General features: G+C 32.4%; 2 protein-coding genes across 2 annotated transcripts; both read right to left on the bottom strand.

Moving 5' to 3' along the window:
- Positions 1–115: 115 nt before the first annotated feature.
- Positions 116–4,874, bottom strand: LOC134707789 (uncharacterized). Its single transcript, XM_063567833.1, has 2 exons — positions 4,785–4,874; positions 116–2,310 (listed from the first exon to the last, which is right to left on the bottom strand). The coding sequence occupies exon 2, from the start codon at positions 2,181–2,183 to the stop codon at positions 615–617; it is 1,569 nt and encodes a 522-aa protein (XP_063423903.1). The 5' UTR covers positions 2,184–2,310; positions 4,785–4,874; the 3' UTR covers positions 116–614.
- A 3,300-nt stretch (positions 4,875–8,174) lies between these two features.
- On the bottom strand, positions 8,175–22,542 carry LOC134707788 (uncharacterized). Its single transcript, XM_063567832.1, has 2 exons — positions 22,386–22,542; positions 8,175–11,180 (listed from the first exon to the last, which is right to left on the bottom strand). The coding sequence occupies exon 2, from the start codon at positions 10,991–10,993 to the stop codon at positions 9,413–9,415; it is 1,581 nt and encodes a 526-aa protein (XP_063423902.1). The 5' UTR covers positions 10,994–11,180; positions 22,386–22,542; the 3' UTR covers positions 8,175–9,412.
- Between the last annotated feature and the right edge of the window lie 1,529 nt (positions 22,543–24,071).

The following is a 24,071-nucleotide window of genomic DNA, read 5'->3' as shown; positions in this document are numbered from 1 at the left end:
TTTAAAAAAATGTTAGCATGATTAAAAAATTTAATTAATTTTTTTATGAACATTGTTAATATAAAATATTAAAAATGACCAGAAACTAAAACTAAATACCAGTTAAGAAGGATCAAGATAAAAAAATGAAATTTTTATTATATTTTCTAGCAACGAACATTAATCTTAAACATATAATGATGCAAACACAAAATACTCTGGTCATTTTCAAAACATCAAAAATTGTCTGAAACCGCTAAACTGATGTGAAGCAAAGTGGTCATGCCACAGAATTTTAAAGCTTAGAATAAGATATGGGTTTGTCTCATTGTGGAAGGCTGTATAGTGACCTATAGTCGAAAACATCCACATCCTTATCCAATATCCATAATCTTTTTTCCATTTTGTGAAGAATGTTTATATATAAGGTCCTCTGTTTTGGATGTTGTGTGTATAAAGTTACAAACACATACTCATTATACGTATTAATTATATGTTATATAAGGGTAAAGTGTTTTAAACAGTCAAACAATACATAAAATAACATAAGTTAAGGACCGGGTTATCCAAATAAAATTGTTGCATTTGCCATGCTATCCCCACATGTTTCTGTTATCTAATGACCTGTTTTATGACTACCATGGTCTGAAAAAATATTCCTCAGTGTTTGTATTGTCTTCTTCAGTGCCTGTTTGAGTACTGTCATGCATTCCCTTAATTGTTATAATTGTTCCCTCTGGACAAATTGAATGTTTCTTAGAATCATGCATACCTGATATGAATTCATTTCCCTTCTTTTCGTACATATACAGACATTTTGGAGATATATTTGCATGTATTGCCCAAATGTTTTCATTTTGTGGAATGCGAAAGAGTCTAACACAACATTTAAAGCACTGAATAATATTTAAAGCAACACAATAAAATCCAGCTTCTGCTATTCTATTTACATCCAATACACTTATATTATATCTGTTAAATGTTTCCAATCTGGATTCATAAGTACAATATATTTTTTCAAGGTTAGAAGCAATAGACAATTTTTTATCAACATTATTGAACTGTGAAATTGCATTCTGTATTTCATCCTCTGATAAAGTTTGCTGGATAAACTTACACTCTGGATATTGGGAAGCATGATATGTTTGAAGATTTGTATGATATTGTATATTAGAGAGGAAACAGCCACAAGAGTAACACTGTCCATTTGATCCAACTCCTGGATAGAAAAAACCAGCATGGGCTATTTTGTTAACCTGATCTAGATCACTTTTAATCCACGCTGTTGGAAATGAATTCTTCCTTTCTTCATCACTACTGTATTTTTCAAAACGTGGTTGCACAATATTAGTAACAGCGTTTCTTGTAACTTCATACCACACATTTGGGTAAATATTCGTCAAAAAGTTTTCTTCGGCGGAACCATACTTTCCTGCAACAGAACATGCTAGTTTCCAACGTTTAAAGTCGCTGCATGAGCCAATTAAAGATGAACAAATGTTAGAAATATTAGACACAGCTTTCTTAAATTTATTCGAGCTGTTGTTAAGTATGATAAAAACTTTAGTTTCAGGGCTTCTCAGAACGTCACTTTGTCCCAAAACATCTACAGTTTTGTGATCTTGATGTTTTTGTCGATATCTGAAATATTCATCCAAGTCGATTTGTAAACAGAGCTTTTGTGATGAAATTATTAGACCAAATATTTGTGAATGTAAAACTTTTAAGCTTAATCCATGCAAACTTAAAGTTCCAGCGATGTCATTTTTAGCTAGAATGTTACAAAATGGCATTAGCTTTAATCTGATTTTTGATACAAGATCCTTGATGGCAGCTGTTGAATTGTAATCAATGATAGTAGTTTCCAACAGTTGAAATAAACCATTCTTTATAGTTATTGATCCACTAGTTATAAAAGAAATAACGTGATTAAACATTTTACTGGCATTTCCGTAAATATGGAAGGCATACGACAGAATATATGCAATAGCATATTTTTCCATTTCATTTTGGCATAACTCGTCCGATATAACGACAAGTATTTTATCAGGAAAGGGGTCTAATGATTCTAAGATGCTATGTTTTGTCTTTCCGGGAAAATCATAAAATGAACAATATTCTAGCTTCTGGTTTTCGAAAACAGGAACAAGAGTTTCTTGAGTAAACACATCTTTATCATCATATACAATAAACACATCATACATTTCTTTTTCTTGTGTATCGTTTGATAATCGCTTAAATTTACGTCCAGATTCAGATGAAGCAAACACCTTATAATATATTTGGATTAAACGGAGTCGAGTTACCGCAGATATCCGGTATTCTCTGTGACTAAAAAGAAAATGAATTTAATTTATTTAGTGACAAATAAGATTTAATGCACATGTATATATATATTTTGACGAATATTCCATTATATCATCACAACATGCTCTCGCAACGTCTTTATAAGTCTTGTTACATCTATCAAAACTAGTTGCGAGAGTACTGCATGGTGAGATAATACTCAAGAGATGAGTGAAACAGATAAAATTGTAAAGATCCACATGTGGAGAAGGAACTGCATACCCTTCCAGAGCACTAGATCTCCTCAGTTTTTGGTAGGGTTTGTGTTGCTCAGCCTTTTGTTTTCTATGTTGTTTTTTGTTTGTATGTTTGTGTCAAAGTTTTCTTTTCAAGCCATGTTAATTTATTTTAGACATGAGTTTGAATTTTCACTGGTATCTTTCCCTCTATGTCACATACATTTAAGCATTTTTTTGTGCAATAGAAGTAGTTGTTTCTCTAGTCTTAACATTAGTGTTCCTTATTCTAAATTTAAAGAAAGATTTGGCGATTTTTTTTTATTTCTTTCCTATAAAATGATTGCCAATGTAGATTCGTATATCTTGTTTAGGAACGGAAAAAGATAAGATATGATGAGATAATCCTTTTCAACAGATTTTTAGAGTTTGTTCTTCAGTTGTACGGTAACACTACTGTCCCCGGTCAGGGGAGGGTTAGGCGCCCGCTAATATGATTAACCACCCACCACATTCTGTATGTGCATGTCTCTTGTCAGGTGCCTGTAATTCATTGTGTTACTTTTTTTTTTTCGTTCATTATTTTGTTCATGAATTAGGTCGTCAGTTTTCTTGTTTGAATTGTTTACATTTGCCATTTCGGGGCCTTTTATAGCTGACTATTTTTATGACTGTTGAACGCATTTCCCCACCAAACCACAGATACACATTTAAGTCTATCATATTTAGAATTTCAGTTAGAATTAATAATGACAGTCGGTTGAAAACTAAACTTCGATCAAAAATGATTTCAGCTTTCAAGAATGTGAACTTTCCATTTCTATGAAGCACCAATCCAGCAGCGTTTGCATATAAGAATGTATCTCCAGGACACGGTTTTCTAGAGATTAAGTTTTCTAGCATAATGCAACGTATATATTTTTGCTATAAATTTACTATAGGACGCTATTGAATCATTGGTTGCTAGTGGTAAAATTGAAATTATTTCTTCGTAAGATTTATGGACGCCATTATGAATTAATTGTCCATCTTGAATTGGTTGACCATGATGGAATATCTGTGTCAAAACTGTCGTAGCATCAATCCCGCTCTTTATTCCTCAATTTTGACAGCACCAAGATATTGTCTCAGGTATAACACTAAGGGTGTGACTTGGAGATATGACCGTCTTTTACTTACGGTACTCATTTTGTCATCCCCGGTTTTGATGGAGTTTGTACTTGTAATCATTTTACATGTAGTGTTTTGTACACCATTGTTTCCATTCCTGTCGTTTCTCGTTTCTTATCACGCCTGCGACCGACAAAAGTTGCGGAAAACTTTTATTAACTATTGTATGTTTGACACTCCCGACAAAATTTTACAGAACAAAAGAAGTATGAAGAACTCAAAGTTGGGTGATTTGGTCGGGATGATCCGACTCCGATTTACTGTTAGAACAAGGGAGATGGGATGAAGTTATAGATTATTACATGGCAGCCATATGGAAAATGACATGTTATAATCTATTTATCACATATTTTCAAGCAGGAGAAAACAAATAGCTTACACCAAATTATGTTTGATATTTCATCAAAAATCAAAAAGATATTTAACGAAAACAATGAATAAATGTATCACTGTGCCGTTGAGTTAAAAAAAGTTCGTATCACAGTTGGTTAACAACGTTTTGTGAAAAGTTTTAGAAATAAATTAACAATAAATATATTAATTCTAAGAATTGCAAATATTAAACGACTTTAAAGTGTTACATTACAAATTCTTCTACAGCACATTTGTAACTTTCTAAATTTCTTTCCATTGTGTTTAACTTGTTTACAAGTAGCCTTTGATTGACAGGTCACCGGAAGTTAAACTCGGGGGCTTGATATGGATTTTGAGGGCTGATAACCAATTTTGACTTCCGGCTATTATTGGCCATGCAAAAACGTACATATCAGTACAAAATATGTGATAAAGCAGTAGTATACCGCTGTTCAAAGTCATAAATCGATATCGCTTTTAGAAATATTTAAAAAAAAATGTCTTATTACTAATTTGGCTATATCCTTTTAAAAGAGGAATAAACAAGCTAAATAGAGAATATATACTACTGTAAATATATTTAACACATACGGGGTTCGAAACATAAATAGTGTTCAGAAATGTAACTACGTAAACAACAAATAAAATCATGTCAGTGCTTGACCTCTTTGGAAATTGATTAGATACCAGTGCTTCGTTCAATTGATTAGATAAATTATCTAATATCATATCGTTTTTACTACATCATGGAGTACTCACCTTATCCTCAAAGAATGCAGTGATTAATTCAAACAATGATTGTCGGCCAACTCCGCACTATAAGGATTCGTAATCGGTTCAATAACAAACTGGGTCGTAAATATCGGGTAGTTTAATTTAAAAATCACTGACTGAATGAATGGAGATTTAAAGGGTAATTAGTTTTCAAATTTATGTACATCGATTTGTCTGAAATTCTCATATTTGATAAATACCTAGTCCGAGATTATCTGACGTCCAACGCTTGTTTTGCCAGACGTAGTCGTTGTCGGCGGCATCAGCGTCATCCGATTGATAACTTGAGTATATTATGAAGTAAATAACCAGAGGCGGATTTAGGGGGGGGGGGGCCTTTTTGGGAAAAAAATTTGGTTGCTTATATGGGGAATCACTGAATGGAGCGGGCCCCCTCTTAGGTCAGTCAGTGGGCCTCCACTTATGAAAATTTCTGGATCCGCCACTGATAACAATCTATGAAATTCAAAAACAAGGTTTGAAACCACAAAAGGAAGGTTGAGAGTGATTTTGGGGTTATGGTCCCAATAGGAATTAGGGTCCTAACAGGAATTAGGGGCCAACATAAGCCTTTGTTTTAGTTTTCAGACAATAACTGGTTGAACAGTGTATGGATCTCTCTGAAATTGTACCATAAGTTTCCATACCACATACGGATGGTTAGGATTGGCCTTGGGGGTTATGGCTCCAACTATGTAGGGATTATGGGCAAAAAAGGGGAAAATAAGGGTTTCCTAGTTTATGGACTACTAGTATTACGTAAGTATTGGTCTTTGGATCTTTATAAAATAGATTTTGTACAATTAAGCTATAGAAGAAAACAATATTTTTGGATAACTGCTCTTTGTTGATTTTGAGAAAGCTTCCTTTATGTTTGGACTTTTTGCTATTAAGTATTGCTATTTTTCACGCTATTAGTATTACCTTTTTTCATTTGCTGAATTAAATGTGTATTTTGGTGTTGGCCTCAATTTCTAACTGGTCCACATTTTGTTCCTTAGGCTATATAATTTGTTTTGTTTGATTTAATTAACATGAAATTTAGAAAAAAATGATAGTTACAATGTTATATTTCAATTACTTCCTCCTACATTGCTTTTAAATTAGGTAAAGTTGTCTGCTGTTTCTAAAAAAAATCAAATACTGTGTTGGAAGTATATATTATATAATAATGATAGTGTAAATCGAAAGGTTCGAAAGCCGTATTTGGCACAACTTTTTGGAATTTTGGATCCTCAATGCTCTTCAACTTTGTATTTGTTTGGTTTATAACTATTTTGATATGAGCGTCACTGATGAGTCATATGTAGACGAAACGCGCGTCTGGCGTACTAAATTATAATCCTGGTACCTTTGATAACTATTTACACCACTGGGTCGATGCCTCTGCTGGTGGACGTTTCGTCCCCGAGGGTATCACCAGCCCAGTAGTCAGCACTTCGGTGTTGACATGAATATCAATTATGTGGTCATTTTTATAAATTTCCTGTTTACAAAACTTTGAATTTTTCGAAAAACTAAGGATTTTCTTAGATACCTTAGCCGTATTTGGCACAACTTTTTGGAATTTCGGATCCTCAATGCTCTTCAACTTTGTATTTGTTTGGTTTAGAACTATTTTGATATGAGCGTCACTGATGAGTCTTATGTAGACGAAACGCGCGTCTGGCGTACTAAATTATAATCCTGGTACCTTTGATAACTATCTGTGGTAATAAATTTCATTATTTGTAATCAATATAATTTTTTTTGGCATTACGAGTTACCTTCCTTACAATGGTTTTGTTGTAAAGAAATGTTGTATTGTCTTGAGGTGATTAGCTGTCAGTTTATTTTTAAAGTTACTATTAAATGCTGATGAAGGTACAAACTGTATATTAATTTTAGCTATGATTATGTGTGTCATTTCATTTTAATACTGTTATGATTTATTTAAATGGGGTTTTATGGTTGAAAAGTTTTCAACAATAAAATCCCATTTAAATAAATCATAACAGTATTAAATTGAAACTCCGTTGGAAATTTACGTTGGCAAATGACCATATCTTGAAGGAAGTTGTTTGTTTTGAAAAGGATTTGAGGTTAGAAAATATTGGGGGACCGGTTTTCTCAAGATTTCATACATTAAAAAGAAAATGGGGGGTAAAAAGAGGGGGTAAAACTATTTTTTTATACTTTTAAAACTACAGTTGTTCTTTGTCAGAAACCTATTATGTGTCAAATATTTAAAAACAATCATAATTCAGACCTGTATTAATCGCGAATACTGTTTCCAAGTTTGTCCCAACTGTTCAGGGTTGGATCTCTGTGGTCGTATTCAGCTGCTCTCGTCAAAGCAATTTATTCTTAAGTTGTTTTAGAATTTATTAAATTTGTGATAAAAAGCCAGTGGCGGATCCGGAGGGAGTGGGGGGAGGGTGTTTGGAAGTTGGAATCCCCTTTTTGGACGACCAATGCATTCGAGTGGGGACGTAGGGTTGAACCTCCATTCATCCTTGGTTAGGAACCCCCTTTTACAAATGAGTGGATCCGCCCCTGAGAGCGATCATGTAGACAAAACCACATTTACAAAATATTCATGGTAAGATTTCTTTTACATCAATAACAATTATAACTTTGTTAGATCAATCTTTAAAAAAAGTTTTATTTAAAGAAAACTAAAGTGACCATGCAGATATGGTCAGATCAAGAACTAAAAAGCTTACACAGACAAATGTGGTGGAAAAATTGCAAAGTTATACTTTTATATAAATAAGTATATATGGACGGTTAATGATAACTCTATCTATAATAACATTAACGGTACCAATTTTTCTGCACCAGATGCGCATTTCGACAATACATGTCTCTTCAGTGATGCTCGTGGTCAAACTATTTGAAATCCAAAGCTCATATAAAAGATGAAGAGCTATCATCCAAAAGGCCCAAAAAAGTATAGCCAAATCCTAAAAGGAATCAGAGCTTTGCATGAGGGAGATACATTCCTTAATTTATAATAATTTCTATATAAGGATAACTGGCAGTACTAAACATACTTGATAGTTCAATTGGCACCACCAGCCACTGATACCTGGCTGATTTAATTGAAAAAAAAATATAAGAAAGAAAAGAAATAGCAGTGAACAACACAGTCAGTTACAATAACAAGCCTCAATTGTTCTAATGAATCATTGTAAGCTGTACACAAATGTCTTACAGGGACCACCTGTCATCCAAATGTGACATCTAAGATATTACACTTGATAGTAGATCAATTTTAACGACAGAGGAAGACCACCATTGTTTTTCTATTTTTTTACTCGTTTTTGCAATTGATTGAAATTCATGTTTCCTTTTATCTATTTTTCAGTTTCAATCATTGTAAAGAGTTCACAGAACTGACATTTGGTGCAGATATAATAAAATTGGTGATTTTCGAGACATTCTATCTATCTATTTCATTTTACTGTAATGTTGGCTGTAAGAACGATAACTCTGGTGCATCGAGACTAGTAATGCCATTGTTAACAAAATAGTTTATGTATATGTATGATTTGTTATTATATGTAAAGTTTGAAATACAGTTATATTATGTTTTCTGTTTATTTATTGTTGAATGATAACAATAGTTTAATAGTTTCATATTAAAAAATGCATTAAACCATAATAAAAAAAATCTGGGGTGCTCATCCAACTGAAATAATGATGTTTTTTATTTAGAAAATCTCGACAAATATAATGCCTACCCATGTTAAAAAAATGAGCACAGAACATGACGGAATTATTTCGATTCTAAAAGGACAAATGCAGTATTCTAATAGGTCGAAATGTACGGAAGTACCTGCTGCTAAATATATTTTACTGTCTAACAATGAAAATAATCAAATATAAACAGAAAGTTTGTTCACATGCGTCAAACATATTTTGTGCAATTAGAACACGGCTTTGTTTATAAGGCTCAATAAGGACGACATATTATACTTTAATTTCTTTAGTTTTCTAATCAAACGTTATCTTATGTATATAATTGTTTTCTTTTTACACATTATGACTGGGATGAAGAGTTGTATCGTTAGTTCTCATAACACATCTTGTATAATGATTCAAACATGATTTACTCATTTTCCAAACATTTCAAATTGTCTGAAACCATTAAGCTGATGTGATGCAAACTTGTCTTGCCAGGGCTTTTAAAAGCTTCAAATAAGTTATGGTTTTGTCTCATTTTGAAGGTTGGATAGAAACATATAGTTGTAAATAAAGGCAACAGTAGTATACTGCTGTTCAATATATGCATCCTAATCCAATATGCATAATCTTTTCTCTTCCATTTTATGATGAAAGTGGATTGATAAGGTTCTCTGTTTTGGTTGTAGCCTACTATTGTATTTAAAGTCACAAACATACTCATTGGACGCCTCCGGGTGCGGGAATTTCTCGCTACTTTGAAGACCTGTTGGTGACCTTCTGCTGTTGTTTTTTCTATGGTCGGGATGTTGTCTGTTTGACACATTTCCCATATCCATTCTCAATTTCATTATACATCTTAGTTATATGGTATGTAAGCGTTAAGCGTTATAAACAGTCAAACTAAAACTAAACATATCTCTGCTATCTTATGACCTGTGTTGTGACTACCATGGTCTGAAAAGATATTCCCCAGTCTCGGTTTTGGTATTCTCATCTTCAGTGTCAGTTTGAGTACTGTCATGCATTCCTTTAATCGTTATGATTGTTTGCTCTGGACAAATTGAAAGTTTTTTGGAAAGGCGCAAATCTGATAAGAATTCATTTCCCTTCTTTTCATATACATACGGACATGTTGGAGATATGTTTGCATGTATTGTCCAAATGTTTACATTTTGTGGAATGTGAAAGAGTCTAACACAACATTTGAAGCACTGAATAGTATTCAACGCAACACAATAAAATCCAGCTTCTGCCCATCGTTCTACATCCGATGCACTTATATTACAAACACTACCTTTAAAGGTTTCCTTTCTAGATTTTAAAGTGCAATACGTTTTTTCAAGTTGAGATGCAAAATAATTTTTGGTATTAACATCGTTGAATTGCAAAATTGCATTCTGTATTTCTTCCTCTGGTAAAGTTTCTTTGATGAATTTACAGTCTGGGTGTTGGGAAGCATGTTTAGTAAGCGGATTTGTGTAAAATTTTACATTTGTAAGCCTGCAACTACAAGAAAAACATTGTCCATTTAATCCATCTCCTGGGTAGAAAAAACCAGCTTTGGCTATTTTGCTAACCTGGTCTAGATCATTTTCAATCCATACTGAAGGAAATGAATTCTTTCTTTCTTCAACACAACTATATTTTTCAAAACGTGGCTGTGCAAAATCAGCAACAACTTTTCGTGAAACAGCGTACCATGCATTTGGGTAAATGCCCTTGAGAGAGTTTTCTTCAGCAGAATCATACTTTCCAGCAACAGAACACACTAAATTCATAGGTTTAAAGTCACTTGTACAACTAATTAAAGATGAACATATATCAGAAATATCGGACACGGCTTCTTTGAATCTGTCTAAATTATTATCTATTATTATCAATACTTTAGTATAAGGACTTCTTAAAACTTGCGTTTGTCCCAAAACGTCTACGGTTTTGTGATCTAGGTGTTTTTTGCGATATCTGAAATATTCATCCAAGTCTATTTGTAAACAGAGATTTTGTGTTGAAATTGTAAGACCAAATATTTGTGATTCTAAATGTTTTATGCTTAATCCATGCATACCTAAAGTTCCAACAAGTTCATTTTTAGCCAGAATGTTACAAAATGGCATGATCTTTAATCTGATCTCCAATACAAGATCCTTGATGGATTCATCTGATATGTTACAAATGATAGTAGTTTTCAACAGTGGAAATAAACCATTCTCTTTAGTTATTGATCCAGTAGTTTTATAAGTAATAACCCGATTAGAAACTTTACTAGCATTCCCGTATATTTCGACGGCATACATAAGAACATTATGAATATCATATTTTTCAATTTCATTTTGACATAACTCCTCAGATAATATGATAAGTATTTTATCAGGAAAGGAATCTAATGTCTTTATGCTGTCCCTTCTTGTCTTTTCTGGAAAATGATTAAATGAACAATATTCCAGCTTTTGGTTATCGAAAATAGGAAAAAGAGTTTTTTGAGTAAATCCATCTGTATCATCATACAGAATAAACACTTCGTACATTTTGATGTATTACTTGAAGATCCATAAAATTAGGAATGGCATAATCTGGTATAAGTTCTTCTTTTGCAAAATATTTCCTTTAGATATGAATTTAAGTTACAGTTCTTGGCTGTCGATTCAGATGAAGCAAACACCTCAAGTGGTTGGGTTAAATTGAGTCGCTGCACATTACAATCATTATTTGTATCTGAAATAAATATGAAATTGTTTTGTTTAAAGACAAATTACTTTTCACGCACTTATATCTAGAGTCAAACTTTAAAAGGGCATACAACTATTTTTCACACATGTTGCATACTAAACCATCCTTTGTCCAATTAATATCCCTACCAACACATACATATAGCTTTTCTGCCAAATACTCACCATAAACTTTGATTCAAACAACATTTCAAGTAAATGACACCCTCATGATGCATGTGGCTTTTATTTTCAAATTAAGAGTTTTTCAAAAATCAATTGGCATCCATATGAGAACCAATTGTGGCTCCTGCTTACTTGTTACTTTATTCTTCAAAGATTTTACCGACCAATAGGTTACTGGTGGCAAAATCGAAATCATCCCTTTGGAAAGTTTTACAGAAGCAATCATAATTTGGTTGACCATCATAGAATATCGTCGTCACAACTGTTCATTCCGATATTCCCAGGACACAGCGAGTTAATGTTCTTGACAGGAGCAACACGACGGGTGGAACATTGAGAGAGTATCTTTTTAATTTACGAATCACCTTAATTCAACCCCGGATTTTGGATGGGTTTGTGTTTTTAAAATTAGTTTTCAATGTACTGTAGTGGGCGGATTTAGGCGGGGGCGTGGTGGGCGTGCCCCCCCCCCCCCTTAAATTTGCAAAGCATGGGTTGACTTCAACATATTTAAGTATCAGAAGAGACCATTCAATCTTTGTTAACATTCAAAGTATGATATAAAGCAGTCAGTTTAACATAATCAACGTGATTATTAATCAACTGACCTACGCTTTATTAAAGTTCAATAAATAACTTCAAAGGAAGGTGTCAAAGGCGTAGCTGCGTTTGATGACAAATATAATAGGTTTTAGCAGTTAAAGTAAAAACAAATGTTACATTGTATTTGCGGTTTTTATAATCAATTTGTTTGATAATCGAAGTTCCAAAACATCCCTTACTCACTTTCACAATTTCATCATGACACGGTCAAGAAAACAGTGAGATTCTTTTATTATATCCGTAATGAAAGATTGAAATTCTGTTCCTAGCGAAAGGTTAGTTTACTAATTTGTTTGAACTTTCTCTGTGTCTATATTATTTATTTCTCACTTGCAACCTAAATGTTTAGCTGAATTCTGTACCGTATTTCTGTATGATTGGGATCCCAAGAAAATAAATATAACTGCGTAAATGCATCTCATTCTGATTTTAGTTGTTTGTGGTGAACACAGTGAAGTCTGACACGACCTCCGAAAATCAAAAAAGTAAAAAACAGATAGTATGAAAGGACAATTAAAAAATGCTGGTAAAAGTAGAAATTTTCGTTTGAAAAATATATTGGTCAGGTGAGCAATTGTGATCTGTCTCGTCTCACTTTGCGTCCGTCTGTCCGCCTGTCTATCTGTAGATTGTTGTCAGGTGTGGATTAAGGCGGTTTCAGCTTGTTAATTTCTCGCTAATTTTACCACACAACAGTTCGAGATATCTACATTTCACCCCTTTAGAAGAATATTTCAATAGTTTTACCTAAAAAAAACTCCAAAATTCTTTCGCATCGATCCGATCGGCGAAATAAAACTTTGCGCACTCATAACTGGATATCCTGGATCCGCCCCTGAAGATGATCAAAGGCCAAAGGCTCCTGACTTGGGACAGACGCAAAATTACGGCGGGGTTAAGCATGTTTATGAGATGAAAGTTTATATTTTATTACGTCATTTAAAAAAAAAATCTTATGAATAATACGATAAATCTATTTGAAGTTATAGTTCCTTGCAATGTTTTTATGTCCAGTAGACAAAGCTCGCCTGACCTCAGCCTCATTTCATTGATCAGTGATCAAGTTTAAAGTTACACGATAAGCCAGTTTCTTGGATACTGTAAGCAGAAGGTAAACTATATTTGGAATATGGAATGATACTTCTGAACTTGACCTTATTTTCATGGTTCATTGGTCAATGCTAAGCTATTAAGTTTCTTCTCAGATACAGACACACTATTAGCAACGAGGCTAATTTTCTTTGATAAATAGGATGCTGTTTAGGTGAACAATTTTGTCGGGCAGAGTTCATCTAATTATCGACCTCTTTTTCATTATTCGTTGGTCAATATCAAGTTTTCATGATTTGTTCTATTTCTATTACACTATAAGTGATTTAAACGACTTGGAGAAGATACCAAATTTTACTATCCATTCTAAGAAATTTCTTAGTATGGATAGTAAAATTTGGTATTTTCACTAAGTCGTTTAAATTACTCGAAACTAGGGGAGACATGCATAGAAGTGATAGATATGCATTATAAATATAAAAAATTGAATATTTTAATTAAAAAAAAAAAAAAAATGTATCATATACCCAAGCGCCTGTGTTTAGTTGTATTTAACAAGGCTCGCGGGTACAAACATATCAGCTAAAAATTAAAACATTTTTTTTTCATTACAAATTTTATTTATCACACTTTTTAGTAGTTACTACTTTATGCTATGATACGAATATCACCCGGACAAATCATTGGTTTGGCCACAGATGACTTTAAAAATGTTTATATCATTGAAAAAGCTCCAAATTATCTCCCTTTGATGCAAAAATGTAATTTTTTTACGTTTAAATTGAAATATAATTTTTCACTCATTGGTGACCTTTATATTTTTATCATTGTTTTCAAACAAGCTGTGCATCAACTAAATAATTTAAAAATTTAAGCGATTTCTTTATTATTAAGTTTTTTTTTATTTCGATATTACCAATATTTCTCCTATTAGTTCAACAGAAAAAAAGGACACTAAAAAAAATGTATGCTTTTGTCGGAGGCAGATTGTGAGCTTAAATGAACGGTGACCCCATATTTTTATTTTATATTTTTATTAGGTATAAGTTACAGATTAATCAAAGAAAAAATTAGCGAAATCCTATATTAGAAAAAAATGTTGATTTAGACCCGCGAGCTCCCTTAATCATATAAAGGGGGTAGCCATGAAAAAAATCTATTCGATCATGGCGGCCATCTTTGATTTTCAAAATGGCGTGTGTCCATGTAAAATACTTTATATGTTTGGTCCCTTTTGCAAAACATATTGCTTGTATTTTATAAAACAAAGTTACTAGGTGAATTGAATGAAGGTTTATTTGTCTAGCTATAGTAATAGAACATCACTTCCGGTCAAATATAGATCGATAACTCACTTTCGGTTTTATAAATAATTTACATTTGACCGATACTACCATACGACAATCATAGTGCTTTGATCGTAATTAATTTAAGTTATGAGGTCACGGGGGGGGGGGGTAACTTCCTATTATTGGGTATACGGGGATGTGCCAAAAATATGGGTCATAATTTTGCGAGATTTTATATAAAAATGACCCTCCTTTTTAATGACATCCTATATTAAAATGCATTCACGTTTGATAACTGTATATTGATCTGGGGTATGATCTACATATCATATATAAATTCAATCTATTCTTCTGCAAATCTGATTGAATGTGCACCTTTCTGCATGGAAGTATTTGACATTTAAAAATATCATATCTATAATACTAAAATTACGAAGTCCATTTTTTCAGCCGTCATCACGTAAAAACGACGAATCAAAGAATTCAACTTTATATATCACTAATATAGTACAAGGGTGTAGATTGAAAATTACACCACTCCAGGCCCTTTTGTTTACCACGTAATTAATATTGCCAATAATTAAGAAGTTCCGGGTCGAGTCCGATACCGATACCAATAGTATATTCACCTGTTACCTATTACCTAATCTGTACGTTCCGCATCTGACAGGCGCACCACCAAACGGTGTATTCAGGGTTAATATGCTATATACACGGGTCATAGTCACAGGGTTGACACTACTTAATTGTCAAATAGCTACCTATACAGTAAGACTTTCTAAGATAACAAGACTAAAAATGAGGGACAGTTTTCAATTTTTTAGTGGGCATACATGACGTAAAACAGCGAATCAAAGAATTCATCTTTATTCATAACTAATATAGGACAATGTTGTTGATTAAAAAATACTCCATTCCAGGACCTTTTGTTTCCCAAATAATTAATATTACCAATAAGTGATCCGTTCCAGTTAGACGGGTTCAAACAGAAAGATTTGAAAGCAGAGAAATACTGTGTATCTTATAATCGGCATGACTCTATCAGATGACAATACTAATACTAAAATAAGGCTTGCGCATAGTTATATACCTTAATTCAGTCACGGACCCGCGATATCACGGGTGTGTTCTAGTATATTTTAAATATTGTATATAAGTATAGGTCATTCTTTCTTAAATATTTATATAACTATAGGTACTGAATTTCAGTGAATGTTATATTAAAATGGGTACGTTTTTTGAGGCAAAAATGGCACACCCCTACCAAAAAAATATCGAAGTTACCCCCGTGTATGAGGTCTTATTTGAATTGAAAGGATGTGTCAACGCAGGTGAGCAGAGCCCAGTTGGAGGGGCTTAATCACCTGCATGGTGTACATATCGCATGGGAGTTAAAATATACTGAATTATTAACGACCGAGTTGAATGAAGGCAAACTGAATAAGAATAAATTGAGAATGAAAATGGGGAATGGATCAAAGAGACAACAACCCAACCATAGAACAGACAACAACAGAAGGTCACCAACACGTCTTCAATGCAGCAAGAAATTCACGCACCTGGAGGCGTCTTTCAGCTGCCCCCTAAACAAATGTATATACTAGTTCAATGATAATGAACGCCATACTTCACTCCAAATTGTACACAAGAACACAATATCCGAATTCAGTTGTATCACATGCAATACAGTGTTAAACAGTTTTTTAAAGAAGTATCTCTCGGCCTGAATATCAGAAGTGTAAATAATCTTATCTTATGGGTCTGAAAGAATAAATATGTGAATATGGTCGTGTTCTTATATCAGATTGTGTAAGTAGGTCTGTCGGATATATGGCAACAAGATGATGTATTATTTTGTAGAGGAAAATGATGCGGGTTTTAATTCGTCTTTTCTCAAATGTTTGACCCAATTAAGTGTTTGCAGCATTTCAGTGACTGAGCTTGTGTTATGGTATATGTTGCATGTGTACCATGCTGCTTTGTGCTGGACCATCTCAAGTTGGTGTGTTTGTGATTTGGTGTGTGGGTCCCAGACGCGGCTGCTGTATTCTAGCTTTGGTCTTACTAGTGCAATGTATGCTTTTTCTTTGACTGCTTTTGAATTTCTTTTAATAAAGTTCAGCTTTTGTGTGGCTGCAGCTGTGATATTGTTTACATGTTTGTTCCATTTTAGATCAGTTTGTATAGTTATTCCAAGATATTTTGGGGATGTTTCTTTCTGAAGTACATGTTGATGGAGAGTATAGTCAAATTTTAATGGGTTTTTCTTGGTTGTTATCTGAAGGGCTGAACACTTGTCTGGATGGAATGACATGAGTCAGCCCTTCTCCCATTTTGCTGCTGATGTGATGTCTTCTTGCAGATTTTGTGTGTCTGTTTTGTTTCGTATTGTTTTATAAAGTATGCTATCATCTGCAAATAATCTGAGGGTACTGTGTTTGATGTATTAGTTAGAGTCATTTATATATACAAGGAACAGGATCGAACCCAAAACTGTACCTTGGGGAACACCAGATGTTACGTTTATTTTGTCTGTCTGAACACCATCAATAATCACTGTTTGTGTCCGAGATGTGAGAAAATCTTCTATCCATTTTAAAGTGTTGTGATCAATGCCATAATGTTTCAGTTTGTAGAGAAGTCTTTTGTGAGGAACTTTGTCAAAGTCTTTGGCAAAGTCCATCACAATTATGTCTGTTTGGATGTTACTGTTGTTTTTTTTTGCTAGTTCTTGGATGAATGATACTGGTTTGGATCACATGATCTAGATGCTCGAAATCCGTATTGAAGGTCGTACAAGATTTTGTTATTTTCTTGGTGGTCCATCATACTGCTGGCTATTATGTGTTCCATGATTTTACAAAGTATGCATGTGAGAGATATAGGTCTATAGTTTATTGCGTTGTGTTTATCACCTTTTTTAAAAACAGGACAGACATTTGCATGTTTCCAATCTTTTGGGATTTTTCCTGTGTCGAGTGATTTTTGGAAGATGTAGGTGATTGCAGTTGAAATGTCGCTACTAAGTTCATAATAAATGTTTTCTAGCTTATTTTGACAAAATTGAACCATACTGGCTGCTAAAATCGGTTATTATTTCACTTTTTTGCATTTCATTAATGATTAAGATTTGCCTTACTTATTGAAATTACCATATATTCAAAGATGCGTTTTAACAAGATTTAAAATTGGAGCTCACAAACTTGAAATAGAAAAAGGTCGTTATTTTAATATTAAATTAGAAAATAGAATATGCAAACTCTGTAATGAGAAAATAGAAGATGAGATGCATTTTCTTTTAACATGTAAAACTCTGGATAATGTTAGAAATCCCTTTCTAAGCAAAATATATAGTAAAAATAAAAATATTTCAAAACTTGATAATAAATCTCTTTTTATTTGGCTAATGGGAAATGAAGATAAAACATTTTGATAATAATTTGTCAGTTATTAGAGGTTTTAAATATAAACAGAAATACAATATTAAATTAGATTTCTCTATATAAAATTATGTATGATCAAATATGCATTTACATAAGTTATTTCTCTTACATTTGATAAATTATTAGTATATACTACGAGGTGTGCTGTCCAATAAAGGGACCAGAATAACAGACTATTGGTCATATTGTATTATATATGTTTATTATTTACAAATTGCCTACTTCATTTTCTTTAATATTATATCAATCAACTAAATCAAAATCAATCATATTATGTACTTTGTTTAACCTATTTTGAATTTACTTTACATTATGTTTGAAAATTATATTATAACTATTCTGCTCATTCTGGGCGCCGTGATTGGCAAATAAAATATTTGTTTGTTTGCTTTTGTTTGTAATATTATAATCAGGTCAAACAAAGAGCTTCCAGTAGGTTTTTGCTCATGAAAAAAAAAACACCCAAAAAAAATATTTTGCGAAAATGTTATTTGTTTTATTTAAAAAAATCCATATTTTACCTTTCTTTTTTTTCTCTTTTTTTTGAAATATAATAGATTAGAAATGTTTAGATTGAAATTACTGCATTAAATTTTAGCTATCAACCATAATCTGTACCGCTGTAAAGTAATCAATAGTGAAAACTGTATGCTATGTTTTAAATCTGATAGCTACAATCATATTTTCTTTGAATGTACATGGGCAAAAAATTATTGGACATTAGTACACAAAATATCTATGTATCTTAATATTGGTCACCATGTTTTCTGTCAAAAAAATCTTGTAATAGGATACAAAATTGAAGATGTTGAATATTATGTACTTAAAGTCATAAGAAACCTAAAATTAAAAAAAATAATGCATATGTTTTTTTTATACCTCAATGGATAGTTTTCATTATAAAACTGATGTACATATACTTTTTTCTGAAGAACATTCCTTAATTTATTCATATTTAGAAAAAAGTTTGCTTTATTTCAATTGCTTTCTCATAGGAAGCAATTCCTCCGACATATATTTTCCGTATGCAAAAGTGACCTCAGTGTGACCCATCTCGTAAAAATCCGGTGATCGCAATACGCATGGATGTCCTTAAAATAAACTCTTATCTGAATTTACATGTTAAACACGTGCTCAATTTCCATGCTTTTTATATATTTTTTGCCGATTGTTATCAAACAGGTGACAATCGTTAGACTTCAGCTTCAAAATACGAACTTTAATTACCTGCCATATTTTCACAACAACACTGACCGATTGAAAAAAAGACGATTATACGAAATTTACACGAAAAAAAATATAAATTCGTGTACTGCAGACTAAGTTTATGAGGTTTGTATGCATTGGTTCAAGAATTGGAAGAACGTTATTTTTTAACCGACCATTCGTTTCTTATGACTTTAATCATATTAAAACAATTGATTGCTGTGTGATTTATAAAGGCTTTTATTTATCAGAAAAGAGAACTAAATATGTGAATAATAATGGCAGTCCTAAAAAAATGAAATTGATATTCAAATTTTTTATCATCCGGAAAATTCCTATTTGAGAAAATTTCAAAGAAAAATCTGATAAAGATTTCCTGTTACAAAACTTTGAATTTTTCGCAAAAACTTAAGATTTTCTTATGCCAGGAATATTTTACCTTAGCTGTATTTGGCACAACTTTTTGGACTTTTTGGGTCCTCAATGTTCATCAACTTTGTACTTATTTGGCTTTATACTTATGTATAGTCTAGTCAAAATAGTTTGTGTAATGTCTCAGTTGCATTCAAACATAGAAGAAGGAGCGCTGGATAATTCATACTGGAATACATCGCTTTTATCAATTTTAACGTTTTATTTCCAATACTTTCCGTTTTTTCAACGTTAACATTATGCTCTGCCTCAACACCTGTTCCATTTATAAATAAAACATCATAAGTAAAAGGATTTCTTTTACTGAGAACTCAAGAATCGCAAGAGTGTCTACCCTGTCTCGTTCTTTCCTTGTATCAGTAGCTTATTTGTGCTGATTACTAGTACAGTATCAAACACCAGTGAATGGCACTGTTATAGTCTGCACAAGCTGGCATAGATAGTACCGATTATGCTTGTTGGGATTCGCCCCTTCCTCTGTACTTGGTTTTACGGTCTGTCCTACTAAGTATGAAGTATTGATGAAGAAAAAAAATCTGTTATCCTTAACCAAAAAGGACTTTTTCATGTTCATAGTCCTAACACACAAGCTCATATTAAAATGCTTTGTGATAAGCTTAAGGTAATGACATTAGAAGTAAGAATGCAACTGATGATGCAGATCTTTTTATTTGCGCTAACAGCTATGCGGACTTATAAGTCTTATTTATTAATCATGTGAATCAGCAATGCAAAAGAGTTATTTCTAAATCTGATAATATGACAGTAAAAAAAAAAAAAAATGAAAATATGGAATGTCCAAGACTAAAGGATTATTGGGAAGCAGGAGAAGAATTGCTCAGGTGTTTATATGGAGGACTTCCTCTTTAAGGACTTCAAATTCTTCTCCGGAAAAAATTCACATCAAGAGTTACTGGAATCACATCGGTTCAGGTGAAAAGTTCACCAGCAACATCAGATTCAGGGCAATTTAATAGTCTCAGAGTGTAATATCAGTGCCAAAAATGGATGTCAGAATAAGTTGACAATAGATCCTGCAGACTATGGTTTGGATATCAAACGTAGAACACTTTGTCCAATTTTGATGGAACTTCCTCTTGCATCTGATGAACGCCTTAACATTATTATATACAACTGTCGGCAAAACTTCCACATCAAATGATGTGCATGTAGAAAAATGGTCTTTAGTTGTAGGTAGCCTAGGAAGCGTTGAACGTCATTGTATGAATTGTTTTAATTCTTTTCCCATTGCTAAATCTGACTTTACGGATGAATAGAAATTTGTAGTATGTAGAAAACTATGAAACAGTCTTTAAAAAAATGTTCCCATATATTGTGTCATTTACTTTTTGATCATCATCCATTTTGGTCAATTAGACTTTTTACCTCTCATAATGCATGGTCAACACATTTCTGATTTTCGCTTAAACTATCATGTTGGTTGAAATAGTATAAATTTAAGCATTGTACTTTTCATTTAAAGAATATAAATTGATTTTAACCAACATCTTTAGTAATTTTCTGAAAAACTATGAATTTATTTTTTTTAACGGTTTTTGACCATTACTAGCCACAAATTCACAAAAAATCAGTTATTTTTCATATTTGTTTTACATAGAATTTTGTTTGATCTGATTATTATTATATCAAGAGCTGTATTTTTTTTTATTTTGTAATGATTTAAAAAACTGTGAAAACTCCAATTGTTTTTTTTCCAGTTTTTAACAATTTTTGGATAATTTTGCTATATTTTACCCAAAAACATTATTTATCCAACTGAGAATTGCTGTAAAAATTTGAAATGATTATCACAATGTTTTTTTTTTAAATATCAAATGAACTTCTATTACTTTAAAAAAAAAAATTCCTGTCTGTTTTTGTAATAAACTTACGCTTTCTGATTCTCAAATTATATAAAAAAATCTATTGTTTTCACCTAAAATTTCATGTTTATAAAATTAACTTTTTTTCAATGATGTCATTTTATAAACACTATATGGACTGATGTAAAATTTTGGTTTCAAATGATTATCTTTTAAAATAAATGTTTAACAACAGTTTCACAGTTTTTTACTATTTTTGACAAATTTTGCTATTTTTCACCCAAAAATTCAATTTTCCCACTTAGGTATCTTAGTAGACTTTTATTATGTTACAAAGAAAGCCTTTTAGAATTGAAAAATACCAAAACAAATTATGTTGCATTTTTTTTGAGGTTGGCCACATTAATCATCTATTTTGATTAGACTAGTAGACGAAACGCGCGTCTGGTGTATTAAATTATAATCCTGGTACCTTTGATAACAATTAGAAATTTGAGTCTTTGTCTGTTTTGTTTGAATTTGATTGATCTAGAATCACAAAAATATCATTGAAACAAAAAGAAGAAAAAATTCTAAACAGAATCGCTCCTTAATTTTTGTTTAAATATCATTTAGTATAAAAAAGAAGATGTGGTATGATTGCCAATGAGACAACTATCCACAAAAGACCAAAATGACACAAACATTAACAACTATGGGTTACCATACGGCCTTCAACAATGAGCAAAGCCCATACCGCATAGTCAGCTATAAAAGGCCCCGATAAGACAATGTAAAAGAATTCAAACGAGAAAACTAACTGCCTTATTTATGTAAAAAAACAATGAACGAAAAACAAATATGTAACCCATAAACAAACGACAACCACTGAATTACAGGCTCCTGACTTGGGACAGGCACATACATAAATAATGTGGCGGGGTTAAACATATAAGCGGGATCCCAACCCTCCTCTTACTTGGGACAGTATCAGTATTATAACAGTACATCATAAGAACGAACTATAAAAAGCTGTTGAAAAAGGCTTAACTCATCAGATGGACAAAAATACAAGTGGACGTTTCCGGGTACTTAAATATACATCCAGACACTTAAAGACACAATGAACAAATCAATGTTTAGTTTATTTGAATGATAAGATACTATCTAAAAAAAACAATCATAATTCCATTATACTGACCTCTTTATCCGATTAGAAACCAAGCTTTTTTACTTTCGCTTTTTAGCGGAAGTGGGGATTCCGTAGACCGCCTAGTCTCGATCATCCAGCCGCTTTATTTTTCAAAGTAGAGCGTCTGGATGACAAGTGATATAAAAATGGTAATTTATGACATTCGGAATAGTATCGGATTTTTTAGCTTGTATCTAAAGATAATGTCCAAGACGAATAACCAAGAAGTGGGTTATTGACTTCTGAAGAAATTACATTACGATAATAGTATTGAAAAGTCCGAGTGTACCGATTGTTGTTTAAAGCTATTTATATTTTTTTGTGACGACATACAAGTCGTGGAAAACACCAGACAGCATGGCTTCCATCACCGCGAAGGAAAATAACAGCACATCAAACTTTCAATCAATGAAAGGAGGTGTCAATGAGGCAACAACCGGTGATCCCAGTGATATACATTATCAAAAGTAGACATCAACATGATTAAGAGGTCATACAAAAATTGAGAATAAAAGTACCAAAAAGTCAACATTATACAAAAAGATGCAATATGAATACCAATGAGACAGTTATCCATCCCAAGTTCAAACGAGGTGGATGAGATCAATTATAATAGGCAACTGTATGGTCTTCAATAATGATAAAAATTCATGCATGATTTTGATAGAGAATACAAACAGGGAAAGTGTCAAAGAGACATCAACCCCGACAAAAGAACAGGAAACAACCCAAAGGGGTGTGTCATCAACACAGCGAGATAATCTCGCATGACGAAGCAGGGTTCAGCTTGCACCAACACATTTTAAAATGTATATTTATGTATGAAATTTTTTTCAAACATTTTGTTTTTCATATATGCTATGCTGGTGACCAAAAAATAATATGATTTTAACATTTACTTTCTTTTGTAGACAAACCAATGAAGATTTCTGGACACAGATATTATGTGTAAAATGTAAAGAATTAAAAATAAATCTATACTACTTGAATTTTCATTGTATCATAAACAGCTCCAATTTTATAAGAAAAAAAGATTCAAAGATTTGTTTTTAATTACTGAAGCTGCCAGCAATCATTATAATCACAGTATAAACATTATTCTGACAGCAACCATAAAGCGAAAAAAGGTACACAGACATTCATTAAGTAAATAAAACAAAAATCAAGAATCACATTGTTGTCAGATATATCAGAGAATTAAACAAATTAAAAATCATATAAGAAATTTAACAGTTTTCACGTTTGAATTGCATCTCATTTACATGTCTGGCCCTTCTCAGTTATTTATATGGTATGGAGTTTTCTTAATTTTGAAGGCCTAGCAGTGATTATATTTGCGAACATCCATGTCATTTGAACTCTGCTAGGTTGTTGCCTCATCAGCAATCATATCAATCTCCTTATTTTATATAAAGGTTCACATGTACATGTGATTGATTCAAACATGTATTCAAAGAGTATTAAATTGGGTTTCATGAATGACTGGTTAACTTATGTATTTCTTCATGGACACGAAGACTGGCAAGGTGGTATATATTGTGTGAAGATTTGTCCCTAAATGTTTTCTTCCCAAAAGGAATAGGCGATATAGATTATTGTCAAACATTCAGACTATTCTGTCGTTTGCAATTTTAAGATCAGTTAATTTTGTAATTAAAATTTGAGTTGGCTCATTGTATGATCTCACTGATCTGT

Source organism: Mytilus trossulus, chromosome 2 (genome assembly GCF_036588685.1).
Source record: "Mytilus trossulus isolate FHL-02 chromosome 2, PNRI_Mtr1.1.1.hap1, whole genome shotgun sequence".
In the NCBI taxonomy this organism is placed as follows: domain Eukaryota; kingdom Metazoa; phylum Mollusca; class Bivalvia; order Mytilida; family Mytilidae; genus Mytilus; species Mytilus trossulus.
This window is presented reverse-complemented; position numbering and strand designations above follow the sequence as displayed.